General features: G+C 40.8%; 1 protein-coding gene across 2 annotated transcripts in view; it reads right to left on the bottom strand.

Annotated features, from left to right (window-relative positions):
* The window catches only part of DPYSL3 (dihydropyrimidinase like 3), a 609,221-nt gene that overhangs the window by 61,533 nt on the left and 530,489 nt on the right, over positions 1 to 17,199 (bottom strand). For both annotated transcript variants that reach the window (XM_053717144.1, XM_053717145.1), the window contains exons 10-11: positions 862 to 1,003; positions 358 to 528 (exon numbers count right to left, since the gene is read on the bottom strand). In XM_053717144.1, the coding sequence (XP_053573119.1) occupies positions 358 to 528; positions 862 to 1,003 (313 nt within the window). The remainder of the gene's footprint in view (positions 1 to 357; positions 529 to 861; positions 1,004 to 17,199) is intronic.

Raw genomic sequence — 17,199 nt, 5'->3', positions numbered from 1 at the left:
TGTGAGTTCTCCTTGTCATCCAGTGAGCTGCAGACTCCCAATTTCCCAAAAACTCAGTTGTACACAATTAGGCACTCTTAAATTAACATGTGTGATCTTCCATATACAGGATCGATAAACTAAATATGTCCCTTTAATTGATCGATGGTTTTCCACAATAATGAGGTATTATGATATTCATGGTTTCTTCCAGGCAACTATATTCAAGAGACTGCAGTTCTATTACTGATATTTGAAGCTACAAATACAGAATTAATTTAATAATTACATTTATCTAGAGCCAGTTCCCCACTGACATTTCTCCTTTAGTGCGTCTATTTCCTTTAGATCTTTTAAGAAGAGAGTTGGAATACTCACCGAATGGTGACTTTTAGCAGAAACAATTTTGACTGCATCTGGATCCCATATAACCAAGTCACTGTCTGATCCCACAGCTATTCTCCCTTTCCTGGGGTAAAAGTTAAAAATCTTGGCAGCATTGGTACTAGTTACAGCAACAAACTGATTTTCATCCATTTTGCCTGTAGCCTAAGGGAAAACAAACAACAGATGGAAAAATATATACAAAGTAAATTTAGTGGTTTACCGCTATCAAATGTAATCTATCTTCATTCACATTTTAAGCAATGTGCCGGTTTAGAACAACTTAAATTTCATTACAAAGGCGCAAATGGGTACATGAACTGTAAATAGCTGTGTCAAAATTTAAAAATGAAACAAAACAAGATCAATTAATAGGGACCAAATCCCATAACATATACTGGTATGATAAGGTTATAAAATGTGCATGTATTTCTATGCTACATAAATATTTATGACATTCATTTGAGCTCAGCAATCCCTGCATTAATCTGAGCTTACCACAGCCTTGTCCCAAATGACAGACATTCTTTCTTCTATGCCATTCGTTCCCTCTGGGATTAAGGTGAAGTTATCCTTTCCAATAGCTTTCTGTGCTGTGCTGAATGTAGTGTGAGCACTCCCAGACACCTGAAGATCCCCACTGTAAGATAAATAGATTGAAACTATCAGTTATTTATACTATTTAACAGCAAAAAGTAGTTTGTTTTTATGAATAGGGTGTCTGAAATTTAATTTTGTGACCCCAAATCATTTACAAAAACCAGGGGAGCACTCTTTAGGATTTCAGACTTTTCTATATACTGTATGTAGAGTATACTCAATTCTACTGGACGTCCTGTGACTCCAACCCCGCTGATTAGATCCTGGTGGACTGCTTACATTGCTAGGAACGTCCTCAAGTTGGATCTTCCATATCTTTATCGAGAAGAGCAGCAGGACGCCGAAAAAGTTAGAACATCCCATGCCGTCCTAATGGCTTTAAAGCCCAGTGCTTTTAGGATGGCATGGAACATCCTAATGGTGTAAAATAGTTAAAATAAAGTGTTACACTCATATATACACTAGGTGATAAAAATTATTCATATAAATATTACTATTTACTTTTATAAGGGTTAAAAGGTAAATGACAAGGTGTTTGACTGAAAATAGCTATTATGTATATATATATATATATATATATATATATATACACACACATACATATATAACATATACATATATATATATATATATATATATATATATACAGTAAACGGAGAAAGAGGCACTCACAGGTCTTTTGTTAATCCAATACTTTTAGCTTTTATTATGAATTCCAAAATGATCCAAATGGGGTCAACGTTTCGGTCCCCACAGAGACCACTTATCGTCTTACTTAGCTTAGCTGTTTCGTTAAAAAATTTTTTTTAAAAAAATAATAAGTGTATGGGTGTATAGAGATGCGTATATATATATATATATATATATATATATATATATATATATATATATATATATATATATAAATACGTTTTATTAGAGTATTGTGAGTGTAACTATACTTTTAAATACAGTTTTAATGTGTTTTGTGCAACTTTTTGAGCGTAACAGTTAAAGGATTGCTTTCTGTTATAATTTTTAAGCTAAACAATTAACATATTAAAGTTAATAAACATTAATTAAAACCTACTGACCTATATTTTCTCCAAAACAAAGTTTCATAACGTTCTAAAAGTTATATCTTTTATTCGCCGATGATGTCACGTTATCCTGCCCACTATTTTCAGCACTGCATGTTCAAAATACTTAAACCAATAACTTTGTGTTTAAAGCGCCATTTTGAAACCTAGGTATTGTAAACGGATCTTTACAGAGCAAAGGAAACCCACGGAGTGGGTTTGGAAAACAATTAAATTTGCAGACAGAGATATGTTAATGAAATGCTATTGATAAAAAGCGTATTTGGGGTAGTTAGTTAGTAACAGGCATAGAAAATATTTACTTACAGTGGCCCTTTAACCAGAGCACTGAAATTGCGCTATCCCAACACTCGTTAAATTCAATTGTGCTAGAGCGAACGCATTTACTTTCAACTTGTAATATGCACGCTACTTCCGACGGGTGCAAAAAGACACAATAAACCGTTTATCGCTTGGGTTACAACTATGTTTGTAATTTTGTATTTTACCACATGGCTGAATATCAGTATTTTCTTACCCCATTCATATTTAGATGGACATAGGGAAGTAGAGAAGGAAGTGAGGAACAAATTAGTTTGGAAATACAACCAACAGATGGTTATTGTTATATAAAGATAAATGACCTGCTGGACAGAGATTCTCTTATAGAAGAGACAAAGTCTCCACATAGTTAGGAGAGTACAGCAGTTTCCTTAAAGACAATAGATCAATTACAGCAACAAACATGTTCACCTATGCTCAAATAATCTTACTTATAGGCCTTTTGGTTTATCCTAAGGACATGATCAGAAAAACAGTAATATAGAAGAAGGCCAGGAATATCATTTTATTTAAACTACATCCTGTGGTATTACCCTTTAACGCATACTGTGTTATGCATTTTCTTAGACGAAGCACAAGTGCGTTAATTTGTGGTAAAGCTTCTATGTATTCATCCTCTATTTGAACATCTGCTAACCTTCTGCTCCTTTTGATGGTGATGATGTATGACCACATGAATGATGTTAACTTGCGGGATAGAATAGGGTCAACAGCTTTTTTGTCTCACTGTCACTCTTGCTGCTGTTGCTAGTGTCAATGGTTCCATCTGTTGTATTGGAGAATTCTGGATGCTCGTAATGGTTTATTTATTAATTAACAATATATTTTTATAAAGTGCTTGTGATAATGTTGGTGCTGTGTTTCTTTTGGGTTTAAGATGAAGATGTAACTTTAACAGTTAAAAAAATAAAAGGAGCATAAAGCTTACATTACAAATGGAAATACTAAAAAAAAACAAAAAAACATTGCCATATAATAATATCGTTCTAATGTTCCTAAACGTACTCTAAGATCAGCACGTTTTACGGTCATGTGTTGCACATTTTAGAGCAATCAGGATATCTTCATTGTTCAAAGATGTATGGAGTAAAATTCGGACAGAACCTGATATTTTTTTATAACATTGCATGGCAAAGTTTTCATTAACATTATACTCCATTTGTAATTTGAGTGTTATGTCCTTCTAGGGCCATATTTCAAGTCGAGTGTAATAATCCAAGATTCAAGTGTGTTATAATCATTCATGGATAAAAGTATTGGTAGAAAATCATTAGGCATATAAAACCACATATAAGTTCAGGCCCCTTTACAGTCCTGGTGCTTTAAGAATAATCTATGGTATCACCTATGGTAGAAGGCCGCAAGAAAATTCTTGCCATCCCAGGAACTCGCACTCCAAGATCCGATGAATAGAGATGCTTGTGGGGGCTGATACTATAAATTCCTTTACGCGTTTAATTCGCCAACGGGAGAACTTCATCAGAGAATAATTACAAGCTGGCGTGTACAGTTAATGACGGCTTTTCCTTTTAAGTTTGTATCTGCAGTAAAACTCCTCCCCTTTCAATCAGGTCTTAGCAAGACCTAACCCATCAGTTTGAAAGTTCCACATAGAGTAGTCATCTATAGCACTACATGGTAGGCATATTGAGCACTAAATGGCAGGAAATAGTGCTCCACTTTTAGTGCTCTTCCATATGGACAACAATCTTGCAAAACTGCTGCCATATAGTGCTCCAGAAATGGGCCAGCTCCTAAGCATACATCCCTGCATTTCAACAAAAGATACCAAGAGAACAAAGAAAAATTGATAATATAAGTAAATTAGAAAGTTGCTTAAAATCGCATGCTCTGTCTGAATAATGAAAGAAAATTTTTGAGTTTCATATCCCTTTAAGCTAAATCTTTCCAAAACTGAGCTCCTTATTTCCCACAATCTTCCAAAGTCTCTACCCCCCATCTTCATTCAACTGTTGATAGTAGCATAATTATCCCAACCCCACATTGCCGATGTCTTGGGGTCACACTTGACTCAAATCTTTCTTTCACATCCAGTCTTTGGCTAGTTCCTGACACTTTCACCTTTAAAACATCTCTAAAATCAACATGTCCAAAATTTGCCACTTCTTTACACAATACTCAACTAAGATTCTAAATTACTCTAATAATTTCCTGCCTTGACTATTACAACTCTATCCTCTCTGGTCTCCCTAGATGCTGTCCATCTCCCTTACAATCCATAGAGAGTGCCTCTGCCAGGCTGATCTTCCTTACACATCACTCCTCATCTGCTGCTCCCTGACAATCCCTTCACTGGCTTCCTCTAGCCTCCAGTAAAACTCAAAATCCTGTCTCTGACATTCAAGGCCCTCAATACTACTGCTCCCCCTATAGCTCAGACCTCATCTCCACATAAATGTGCAGAAGAATGCTGCTTCCAGGCAACAATCAGCAGGATGAAAGAGTATAAGTGGTGCCAATTATAATAACACACAATAGATGGGTGCACGCGTAAAAAAATGGAGCCGGAACAAGGCTCAAAATAGATCTCCCATCCTCGGTATAGATATTTTTAATGCAGCTTTGAATAAAAATGTTGTTTTTACTTGAGTGCAGCATCATCCTCTCTTTTTCTCTCATCTCCACATACCCTTCATACCATCCTCTTTGCTCTGTTCACGACCTACCTCTCTTCTCTCTTGTTACCTCGCCACATTTCCGTCTACAAGACTTCTCCAGAATGGCCCCTATTTTGTGAAACTCTCTGCCTCACTCCACAAAACTCTCCTATAGTTTTCATAGTTTCAAGCGTTCCTTAAAGACTGTACAGGGATACATAAAATAAACGCTATCCTTTCTCTCCTCCTCCTTTGTCATCCCCTTGAACCCCCCTTAGCATGAAAGATTGCAAGCCTAGCTGTCTCGTAGATCACAATCATGAGAGGTGATTTACAATAGTGAAACTGTTGGCAAGGTCCTCTACGCATTTGTCTCCTATAAATGAATATTATACTTAGGTTTAAAACATTGCAGAATCTGTTGGCGCTCTACAAATAACTGATAATAATATTAAGTGCATTGTGTGTAATTAGAATAACCTTTTTTTTTTAATCATCTTTAACAGGAAAAACATGATTTATGCTTACCTGATAAATTTATTTCTCTTGTGATGTATCGAGTCCACGGATTCATCCATACTTGTGGGATAGTCTCCTTCCCTACAGGAAGTGGCAAAGAGAGCACACACAGCAGAGCTGTCTATATAGCTCCTCCCTTAGCTCCACCCCCCAGTCATTCAACCGAAGGCTAGGAAGAAAAAGGAGAAATTATAGGGCGCAGTGGTGACTGAAGTTTTTTAAATAAAAATATATTGCCTGTCTTAATAAACAGGGCGGGCCGTGGACTCGATACATCACAAGAGAAATAAATTTATCAGGTAAGCATAAATTATGTTTTCTCTTGTAAGATGTATCGAGTCCACGGAATCATCCATACTTGTGGGATACCAATACCAAAGCTTTAGGACACGGATGAAGGGAGGGACAAGACAGGGACCTTAAACAGAAGGCACCACTGCTTGTAGAACCTTTCTCCCAAAAATAGCCTCCGAAGAAGCAAAAGTATCGAATTTGTAAAATTTGGAAAAAGTATGAAGCCAAGACCAAGTCGCCGCCTTACAAATCTGTTCAACAGAAGCCTCATTTTTAAAAGCCCATGTGGAAGCCACTGCTCTAGTAGAATGATCAGTAATTCTTTCAGGAGGCTGCTGTCCAGCAGTCTCATAAGCCAAACGGATGATGCTTTTCAGCCAAAAGGAAAGAGAGGTAGCCGTAGCCTTTTGACCTCTCCGTTTACCAGAATAAACAACAAACAATGAAGATGTTTGACGGAAATCTTTAGTTGCTTGTAAGTAGAACTTTAAAGCACAAACCACATCAAGATTGTGCAACAGACGTTCCTTCTTTGAGGAAGGATTAGGACACAGTGAAGGAACAACAATCTCCTGATTGATATTCCTATAAGAAACAACCTTAGGAAGAAACCCAGGTTTGGTACGCAAAACCACCTTATCTGCATGGAAAACAAGGTAAGGTGAATCACACTGTAAAGCAGATAACTCAGAAACTCTTCGAGACGAAGAGATAGCTACTAAAAACAAAATTTTCCAAGATAGAAGCTTAATATCTATGGAATGCATAGGTTCAAACGGAACCCCTTGAAGAACTTTAAGAACTAAGTTTAGGCTCCATGGTGGAGCAACAGGTTTAAATACAGGCTTGATCCTGACCAAGGCCTGACTAAATGCTTGAACGTCTGGGACATCTGTCAGACGTTTGTGTAAAAGAATAGACAAAGCAGATATTTGTCCTTTTAACGAACTAGCTGATAATCCCTTCTCCAATCCTTCTTGGAGAAAAGACAATATTCTAGAAATCCTAATCTTACTGCATGAGTAAACCTTGGATTCACACCAATAAAAATATTTGCGCCAAATCTTATGATAAATCTTCCTGGTGACAGGCTTTCTAGCTTGAATCAGGGTATCAATGACCGACTCAGAGAAACCACGCTTTGATAGAATCAGGCATTCAATCTCCAAGCAGCCAGACGCAGAGAAATTAGATTTGGATGCATGAATGGACCTTGGATTAGAAGGTCCTGCCTCATTGGCAGAGACCACGGTGGAACTGATGACATGTCCACTAGGTCTGCATACCAAGTCTTGCGTGGCCACGCAGGTGCTATCAGAATCACCGAAGCCCTCTCCTGCTTGATTTTGGCAACCAGACGTGAGAGGAGAGGAAACGGTGGAAATACATAGGCCAGATTGAAGGACCAGGGCACTGCTAGAGCATCTATCAGTACCGCATGGGGATTCCGGGACCTGGGCCCGTAACGAGGACGTTTGGCATTCTGTCGGGACGCCATCAGATCCAATTCTGGTGTGTCCCATAGCTGAGTCAGCTGGGCAAATACCTCCGGATGGAGCTCCCACTCCCCCGGATGAAAAGTCTGACGACTTAGGAAATCCGCCTCCCAGTTCTCTACTCCTGGGATATGGATTGCTGAGAGATGGCAAGAGTGATCCTCCGCCCAGAAGGTCCTCCGTCAGAAATATTTTCATTTCTACCGAGTCTATCAGAGTCCCTAGGAAGGAAACTCTTGTGAGAGGAAAGAGAGAACTCTTTTTTAAGTTCACCTTCCACCCGTGAGATCTCAGAAAAGTCAACACGATGTCCGTGTGAGACTTGGCTAGTTGGAAAGTCGACGCCTGAATTAAGATGTCGTCTAGATAAGGCACCACTGCTATGCCGCGCGGCCTTAACACCGCCAAAAGGGACCCTAGCACCTTTGTGAAAATTCTGGGAGCCGTGGCCAACCCGAAGGGAAGAGCCACGAACTGGAAATGCCTGTCCAGAAAGGCAAATCTGAGGAATTGATGATGATCTCTGTGAATAGGGATGTGTAGATACGCATCCTGTAAGTCCACGGTAGTCATATATTGACCCTCCTGGATCATTGGTAAAATGGTCCGAATAGTCTCCATCTTGAATGATGGTACTCTGAGGAATTTGTTTAGAATTTTGAGATCCAAGATTGGTCTGAAAGTTCCCTCTTTTTTGGGAACCACAAACAGGTTTGAGTAAAACCCCAGCCCTTGTTCCTCTTTTGCAACTGGGCGGATCACTCCCATGGTATGTAGGTCTTCTACACAGCATAAGAACGTCTCTCTCTTTGTCTGGTTTGCAGACAATTGAGAAATGTGAAATCTCCCCCTTGGGGGGGAGTCTTTGAAGTCCAGAAGATATCCCTAAGACACAATTTCTAAAGCCCAAAAAATTGTGAACATCTCTTGCCCAAGCCTGAGCGAAAAGAGAGAGTCTGCCCCCTACTAGATCCAGTCCCGGATCGGGGGCTACCCCTTCATGCTGTCTTAGAGGCAGCTGCAGGCTTCTTGGCCTGTTTACCCTTGTTCCAAGCCTGGTTAGGTCTCCAGACTGACTTGGATTGGCCAAAATTCACCTCTTGCTTTGCAGCAGAGGAAGCTGAAGCGGGACCACCCTTGAGTTTCCGAAAGGAACGAAAATTATTTTGTTTGGTCCTCATTTTATTTGTTTTATCCTGAAGGAGGGCATGGCCTTTCCCTCCAGTGATGTCTGAAATAATCTCTTTCAGTTCAGGCCCGAATAGGGTCTTTCCTTTGAAAGGAATGTTCAAATGTTTAGATTTTGATGACACATCCGCAGACCAGGACTTAAGCCATAACGCTCTGCATGCTAAAATGGCAAAACCTGAATTCTTTGCCGCTAATTTAGCCAGTTGGAAAGCGGCATCTGTAATGAAATTAGCCAACTTAAGGGCCTTAATTCTGTCTATAATATCCTCTAATGAAGTCTCCATCTGAAGAGCCTCTTCTAGAGCCTCGAACCAGAAAGCAGCTGCAGTAGTTACAGGAACAATTCACTTAATAGGTTGGAGAAGAAAACCTTGATGAACAAAAATTTTCTTCAGGAGACCCTCTAATTTTTTATCCATAGGATCTTTGAAAGCACAACTGTCTTTGATAGGTATAGTTGTACGCTTAGCCAGAGTAGAAATAGCTCCCTCCACCTTAGGAACTGTCTGCCACGAGTCCCGCATGGTGTCAGATATGGGAAACATTTTCTTAAAAACAGGAGGGGGAGCGAACGGAATACCTGGTCTATCCCACTCCTTAGTAACAATATTCACAATCCTCTTAGGGACTGGAAAAGCATCAGTGTAAACAGGAACGTCTAAGTATTTGTCCATTTTACACAATTTCTCTGGGACCACTATAGGGTCACAATCATCTAGAGTCGCTAATACCTCCCTGAGCAATAAGCGGAGGTGTTCAAGCTTAAATTTAAAGGCCGTCATATCAGAATCTGTCTGAGGGAGCGTCTTTCCTAAATCAGAAATTTCTCAGATAACAAATCCCTTATCCCTACCTCAGAACATTGTGAGGGTATATCAGATACTATCAGGCTACTAAAGCGTCAGACGGCTCAGCATTTGTTCTTCACCCAGAGCTGTCACGCTTTCCTTGCAAACCAGGCAGTTTAGATAAAACCTCAGTGAGGGTTGTATTCATAACTGTGGCCATGTCTTGTAAAGTAAATTAATTTGACGCACTAGAGGTACTTGGCGTCACTTGTGCGGACGTTACTGGTTGTGACACTTGGGGAGAGCTAGATGGCAAACCCTCATTCCCTTCTGTCTGAGAATCATCTATGGCATTATTTTTAAGTGCTAAAATATGCTCTTTATAATTTATAGACATATCAGTGCAAGTGGGACACATTCTAAGAGGGGGTTCCACAATGGCTTCTAAACACATTGAACAAGGATTTTCCTTGATGTCAGACATGTTAAACAGGTTAGTAATGCAACAAGCAAGCTTGGAGAACACTTTATTCAATGAAAACAACACTTTCAAAAAAACGGTACTGTGCCTTTAAGAGAAAAAAACATGTACACTTTCTGCAAAACTGCTTAAAAATGTCACAAATCTTACAATTTTTTTACAGCATATGTAGTAAGCCTTAGTAAGGTTGCACCACTAGTAAGAATGAGATTAACCCCTTAGTTACCAAACCGGATTGACAAAAGTCTAAAGATCCGGAAATATACAGTCAGAACCTTGCCACAGCTCTGCTGTGGCGCCTACCTGCCCTTAGGGGTTGAAATTGGGGGAATAAAGCTTCGTTTTGGCTCCAAAACTGCTTCAGGACCCTCCTGTGTTGAAGCTTGCTATCCAGAAGTAAAAACAAATGCGCATCTAAGGCGCAAAATTAGGTTCCACCCACTTCATACACGATGTCTGAGGGACCTTAAATTAACACCTCGAGTGTTAAAAAACATAGCCATGTGGTATAAAAACCTTCCAATATAAGCCAAATGAACCCCTAAATAAAAGTCCCAAAAAAAACGTTTTTCTCAAATCTATCAAAAACGTCTGTTTTAAACATATAAGTGTCAACCAACAGTAACTTAGCCCTTATGCAAGCTTGTAATACTACCATAAGTGTTTGATTAAAGCTTACCCTTCCCCTCATGGGGATAATGTCAGCCCTTTTCTTGAAATATCCTGTCTTTCTAGAAAAATTGACTGAACATACCTCAGTCCAGTAGAGACTGCAAAACCGTTCCTCAGCTGAAGTTTCCTGTACTCTTCAGCCTCTGTGGGAACAGCAATGGATCTTAGTTACCAAATGCTAAGATCATCCTCCTCCATGCAGAAATCTTCATCTCTTTTCTGCTTGAGAGTAAATAGTACACACCGGTACCATTTAAAATAACAAACTCTTGGTAGCGGGGCTTGACGGAGCACCAAGATGGAGGTGATTGGTTAGAGCTCCGTCATTGAGGCAGGGGAAAGAGCCCACTACTCCGGCATCTAGATATGAAAAGTGAGACTCCACACAATCGGGACTCCCCTTGAAGACACCAGGCGCCTGGAGGAAGCTTCTCTGTGAGACTCACCACCGATAACAGGAGCCAGAGGTCCGTCACTCGCAACCCGGTTGCCGCCATCTTACCCCTCAGGTCTCTGTGCAGGGAACAGCTCCTGCCTACAGGCGCATAGTGCCAAAGTGGACACCAACTCGGAGGGGGCAATTTCGGAGCTACGGCACCTAAATGCAACAAGTTCAGCCCTATAATCCACTGCAGGGCTCACTTTACAGGCTCCGTGAGTACCAGCTATATACATATAATGAGCCACGTGGGTTAGAAGCAACCGCTAGCACTAGTTAAGGGGGAGGATATGACAAAGCGGCACTCAAAGTAAAAAGCCACCTAAAAAGGGACACACGCTACCACTAGAACGCTTGATGAGAAGCAGTAGAAGACAGGGGGGAATAAAAATAAAAAAATAGAAAAAGAGACTGAAAAACTATATAAGCCCATCCGTGAATAGAACACCTATTTGGGCTCTGCTACATTCAATACTTTAGGGAGCCCACAAATACTTGATGTTCTGGCTCTCCCTTCTATCATAATATAACCCCACTGCTGCATACAGTCCCCAGCTAAACAGGTGACATTTAATAAAGTAAAAAGCCTCAGGCTCCATCACTTGAGGCTACAGGGACAAGATCCCCTGGCTGTGATACAAAAGGTGGTTAAAGTGATGTGAAGAACACCTCCAAAAATACTTTATTTTTGCTAATAGCCACAGAAAGAGGGTCCACCTTATTTTTTATGTAATCTTTACTAGTGGGCTGACACCCAAGAACTGAGCCTTTAGCAACAACTACAGTCCAGGGATTGGGCCTACTCTTTAGCCCTACATCAGATTCAAAATCTACAAGAGTCTCTACAAAAGTAGCACAAGACTGACACCCTGTGGTCAAAAAAGATATCACTACTTAATTCTTTCTCGACCTCTTTTTCTTTTTCTTTTTTATTCAGGAGAATAACTGATTTCATCAAAGGTGCAGATACGGGCTAATTTATTTTTCTGACAATAAAAGAAAGGAGAGTGGAATGGCGTCAAAAAGACCAAACAAACCAGAGAAGTTAAATAAGTCCACTTCAGTTACTTCCTTCTTCAAACCCTCCCAAGGAGACAATACTCAAATTCAACAAAGGGACATGGAAGAAACAGATGAAGCCACCCTTACGGGGCCCGACTCAGGGGGAGATAACACCCCTTTAACCAGAGCAGACATACAAATGCTTGTCTCAAAACAGGACATTACTAGTAGCTTCGACAAGCTGTGGGCCAAAATTGACACTATGCACACCTCCGTGTCAGAGAGTCTGGGCGACATCAAAAAGGACATTTCAGAGCTTGGCTCCAGAGTGGAAACTCTAGAAAATAACAGCGACAATCTGGTGGAAGATGTGGAAATGGCGGTTCAACAGGTGTCTCAACAACAGCAAGTAATTAATGAGTTGCTTGACAAGATGGAAGATATGGAAAATAGAAATAGGAGAAGCAACATTCGTCTGAAAGGAATCCCAGAATCTGTTAAACCTGAGGATCTTCCCTCCTACCTGCACCTCTTGTTTTGTACCATCACAGGGGTGGATCCGTCCACTGAGATAGAAATTGAGAGAGCCCACAGAGCCCTGAAACCCAGACCTAAGGCTGATCTTCCTCCCAGAGATGTCATCGTGGCATTTCTAAGATACCCAGAGAAAGATAAAATCCTTAGGGAAGCGGCGAAACAACCAACTTTTAAATTCAGAGGTAATGTCATCCACTTCTTTCAAGACTTGAGCACCAGAACTCTCCAAAGAAGGGGCTCACTACGCCCGCTCACCTCCCTGCTTCGAAAGAATCAAATTCCATACAGGTGGGGTTACCCGTTTGCCCTGCATATCACCAAGGATAATAAAACCCTCACAATCAAGGAAGCCATTGGGATCCCAGACATATGTGAAGCTTTGGGTCTAGAAACTCCTGCTACACCAGAACTATATCCACAACAAGAGACACTTGACCCACAGAGACCTTTCTTGAAATCACAAAGATCGCAATGGGCCAAGGCCCCCAAGAAGAGACAGAAGAATAAGTGATAGACACTTTATAAAATGTTTTGTCCCTTTGCCTCTCTTTGTTTTTCTTGCAGATTCTCCTGGTTGGCGCTGCAGTTGGACACACTCCACAGCTCTCTGATTCACAAGTCCAAGCTTAAGTATTATTTATTCTAAATGTTATAGATCAAGAGGCACCATGACCCCAACCAAAATTTAGTTAATTTTACACAGTTACACTTTTTCTCAGTTGAGTTATTGTTTTACATCAGCTAACTAGTATGGTAACTAAATACGGAAGATGCCCAAAGAGTCCCCTTAAGAGTTTTTTATATTAGGAGTGGAGTGGCATTTCCCCTGCTCTCATGTTCCCTCCCAGAACGTTATATGTCATTTCAAATGTTCAAAATTTTTTGTTTCATCTCAGGTTTGCTCAAATGTTTTATATACTCTGTCTCTGATGCTACAAACCTGCTCTTTTCTTCTTTTCAGCTGTTCACTTACTCTGTTACCCTTCTTCCTACCACATCCCTTCCCACAAAAGGACTGCGTAGACTCTCCAAACCCAGGCAGGGGTTATACAGACCAATTTGGATCCTCAAGACTTAAGGATTGGGTGAGCGGATGATTTTATCCTATACAATTAAGTTGTTACGAGACACGGAGGGGCCCCCATACATATAATAAATTCATCAATGGCATCCTCTAACATTACCCTGATCTCGCATAATGTGAGAGGACTAAATTCTGATGTGAAGAGATGAAAGGCCATCGCACAATACAGACAGTTAGGAGCTAATGTGATTTTTTTGCAGGAGACAAACTTTAGATCTGGGCACACTCCGAAATATTGGGCGAGACAGTTCCCCCAACACTTTCACTCCACTATAGACCAAAAAAAAGAGGAGTTTCAATTATGATACACTCTTCCCTGAATTTCAAACACATAGAGACAACTTCAGATAAAGAGGGGAGATATATTATAGTCAGAGGTACCCTAAACGAAGTGGAGATTGTTCTTTGTAATGTATACGCTCCAAATGAAAACAGTTCTTCTTGAGACTGTCGTATCTCCTATCAGGGTGGAACTCTGCAAGGATTTTCCTTGCGGGGGATTTTAATGTATCTCTATACAATCAGGGCCAGATCGCACTTACACCCCATCAGTCCCCACAGCACAGACTTAATAAAAAAATAAAGTCAATACTAAACACAATGGAGGGCCATAATCTATTAGATTCCTGGAAGGCACTATACGGGACCACCACTGACCATACCTTCTACTCTGCTGCCCACCATAAATATTTTAGACTAGACTATATTTTTGTAAGCCAGGCACTTCTAACGAACGTGAGGTCCTCCTCCATCTATCCCTGTGTATGGTCTGACCACTCCATGGTCGAGTTGAGAGTGGAAGGACTCCTCCCGCCCAATTCCATGAAAAGTTAGACCTACGACCCCACACTTATGAAAAACCCACTTCACAGAGAGACAATAATGAGGAACGTGTTAGAATTTTGGAACATAAATACTGACACAGTAGACAACCCTATTCAGGTTTGGGCAGCCCACAAATCCGTCATAAGAGGCTTACTGATCCTGATTAAGTCACAGGCCAAACGCAAGGCAAAAGAACAATTCAACACCCTTCAGGAAGAAATAGTAACTCTAGAAAAGAGACATAAGCTGACAGGGTCTGCTAGCGTATACAAAACCTTACAGGACAAACGCCAAGCTCTAGACTCCATACTTAATGACCAATCTGTGATGGCCGGATTGCGGTTACAATCTAAGTATTTTGTGTACGCTAATAGGCCAGACAAGTTCCTGGCGAATAAACTTAGAAACAAAATCAAAGACATATCTATTCCCTCACTCCGCAATTCAGACGGGTTAATGACTTCTAAACCAATAGATATAGTTAATACCTTTGCAAAATAATACGGCTTATTATATGATGGTAAAAAAGTGGACAAAACAGAGCAAACGCAAATTCTACGTGAAAAATTCCTAGCAGAGGCAAATATGCCTAAGTTAGCCCAACCAGAACTAGACACCCTGAACACAGATATTACGACCAAAGAGGTTCTAAATGTCCTACTAGATCTGAAGCCAGGGAAGGCAGCGGGCCCTGATGGCTTCCCTGCAGGCTATTATAAATTGTTCAAATCTTCTCTGGTCCCCCATTTAGTCAAATTCTGTAACCACATACTCCAAGGTCACCCCATTCCACCTGAACTATTAGAGGCTAAAATTATAGTTCTTCCCAAACCAGGTAAAGACAAGACTTCATGCCACAACTATAGGCCAATATCCTTGATCAATCAAGACCTAAAATTTTTTACAAAAATATTAGCCAATCGCCATCCGGACCAGGTGGGCTTTATTAAAAATAGAGAAGCCCCCGACAACATTAGACGAATGGTAGCACTGCTGGATTACCTGCATGAGACTGGGACGCCTTCTCTGCTGCTCTCTCTAGACGCGGAGAAGGCGTTTGACAGAGTCGACAGGGACTTTATGCACGAGGTAATGTCGGTGATTGGTATTAAAGGCCCATTTCTAGATGCAGTCAAAAATATGTACTCCTTCACCTCAGCGAGAGTTAGGGCAATGGGTCATCAGTCCGATAGCTTCGCGGTCCTTAATGGCACACGTCAGGGTTGTCCACTGTCCCCGTTACTGTTCGCTTTGTGTATAGAGCCTTTGGCCCAGCACATTAGAAACTCCCCGGATATCACAGGGGTCACCATTAAGCAAAATGAGTACAAGCTCACTCTATTCGCAGATGACATCCTTTTATCTTTATCGAGACCCTTGATCACTCTACCAAATTTATATAAAATCCTAGAGGGATTCTCCAAGGTTTCCGGATATAAAGTTAATCTGGAGAAGTGCGAAGCCCTGCCCATAGAGCTCCCGACTCAGACCAAAAAGCTTATAGAACTCAATTTTGAATTTAAATGGGCCCGGAACCACTTAAAATATTTAGGGATTAATCTGACCAGGCGCTCATCAGATTTGTATCAGGCCAATTACTCCCCAATATATAAGTCCATTAAGCAAGACTTAAACAACTGGCACAAACTGGGATTCTCTTGGTTTGGAAGGCTATCAGCGATTAAGATGTCAGTACTACCGCGAATATTACATTTATTCCGGACCCTGCCAATTAAGGTTCCAACACAAGATTTGGAAGACTTACAAAGACGCACTAACAATTTTATAAGGGGCAATAAAAGAGCTAGAATCGCCTCAAACATTCTTAGCAGACATAGAAAGTTGGGGGGGGTCGGGGCCCCAAACTTTAAGCATTACTATCAGGCGGCTAGACTCGCACAAACTACTTTACTCAACACCCTAGAAGAGGAGATAATCTGGACGAAAATAGAATCAGATATTACAGAAAATGACTCGCGCTAACTAATTTTGTGGGCCCCAAAGCAACACACAGCCAAAACCCCCAAAATATTTCCAATCACAGACTTCATGACTGACCAGTGGTCCAAACTGACTCTATCCTCTATCTCTCAAACTACTACCCTCTAGATCCATAAAAACTCAGCTTAGATGCATATTAAACCCAGAACATGGACTGACTATTCGGAAGTGGGAAAATAGAGGACTCTACAGGATAGCTGACCTAACAGACAGGGGTAAATTACTCACGTTTACTCAATTACAAGACAAGCTACACCCAGTAAAACTCCAATGGTTCTCACATCTACAGATCACCTCTGCTCTACTTCACCTCTTCCCCCTAGGGTGGGGAGGTCTCACTACCACATTGGAGGCTATTTGTAGTTCGCCCTCTAGGCCCAAGAAAGCTATATCCAACATTTATCAATCAATTCAGGCAGTGGGGGCTAGCTCCAAAACTCCTTTACAAGTCAAGTGGGAACGTGACCTTAACTTCGAAATCGAAGTAGGGCAGTGGCATTTGATAATATATAACACAGGCAGGGGCCTACATAGTGCAGATCTGCTCGAAAACTGCATTAAAACCAGCTTTCGTTGGTATCTAACACCCTTAATTACATCCCACGTTACAAAAAACAGCTCCAAACTCTGTTATAGGGGTTGCAGAGAGGAGGGCAGCTATAGACACATGTGGTGGGACTGCCCCCACTCAAACAACACGTGGTCCCAGTTGTCACAACTCTTAAGCACAATTCTTAACTGCACCATTAAGTTAACCATAGACCAGGCATTACTACATACCAGACTCAGAGAATTCAACAAATACATAAACCAGTTCATCAGAGTAGCTTGTACAGCAACGAGAGTATGCATAGCGCCTCACTGGAAGGTAGGGGCCCCACCCTGGGGA

Source organism: Bombina bombina, chromosome 6 (assembly GCF_027579735.1).
Source record: "Bombina bombina isolate aBomBom1 chromosome 6, aBomBom1.pri, whole genome shotgun sequence".
NCBI classification, from domain to species: Eukaryota; Metazoa; Chordata; class Amphibia; order Anura; family Bombinatoridae; genus Bombina; species Bombina bombina.
The sequence above is the reverse complement of the archived record's forward strand: the minus strand, read 5'-3'. Positions and strand labels throughout refer to the sequence as shown.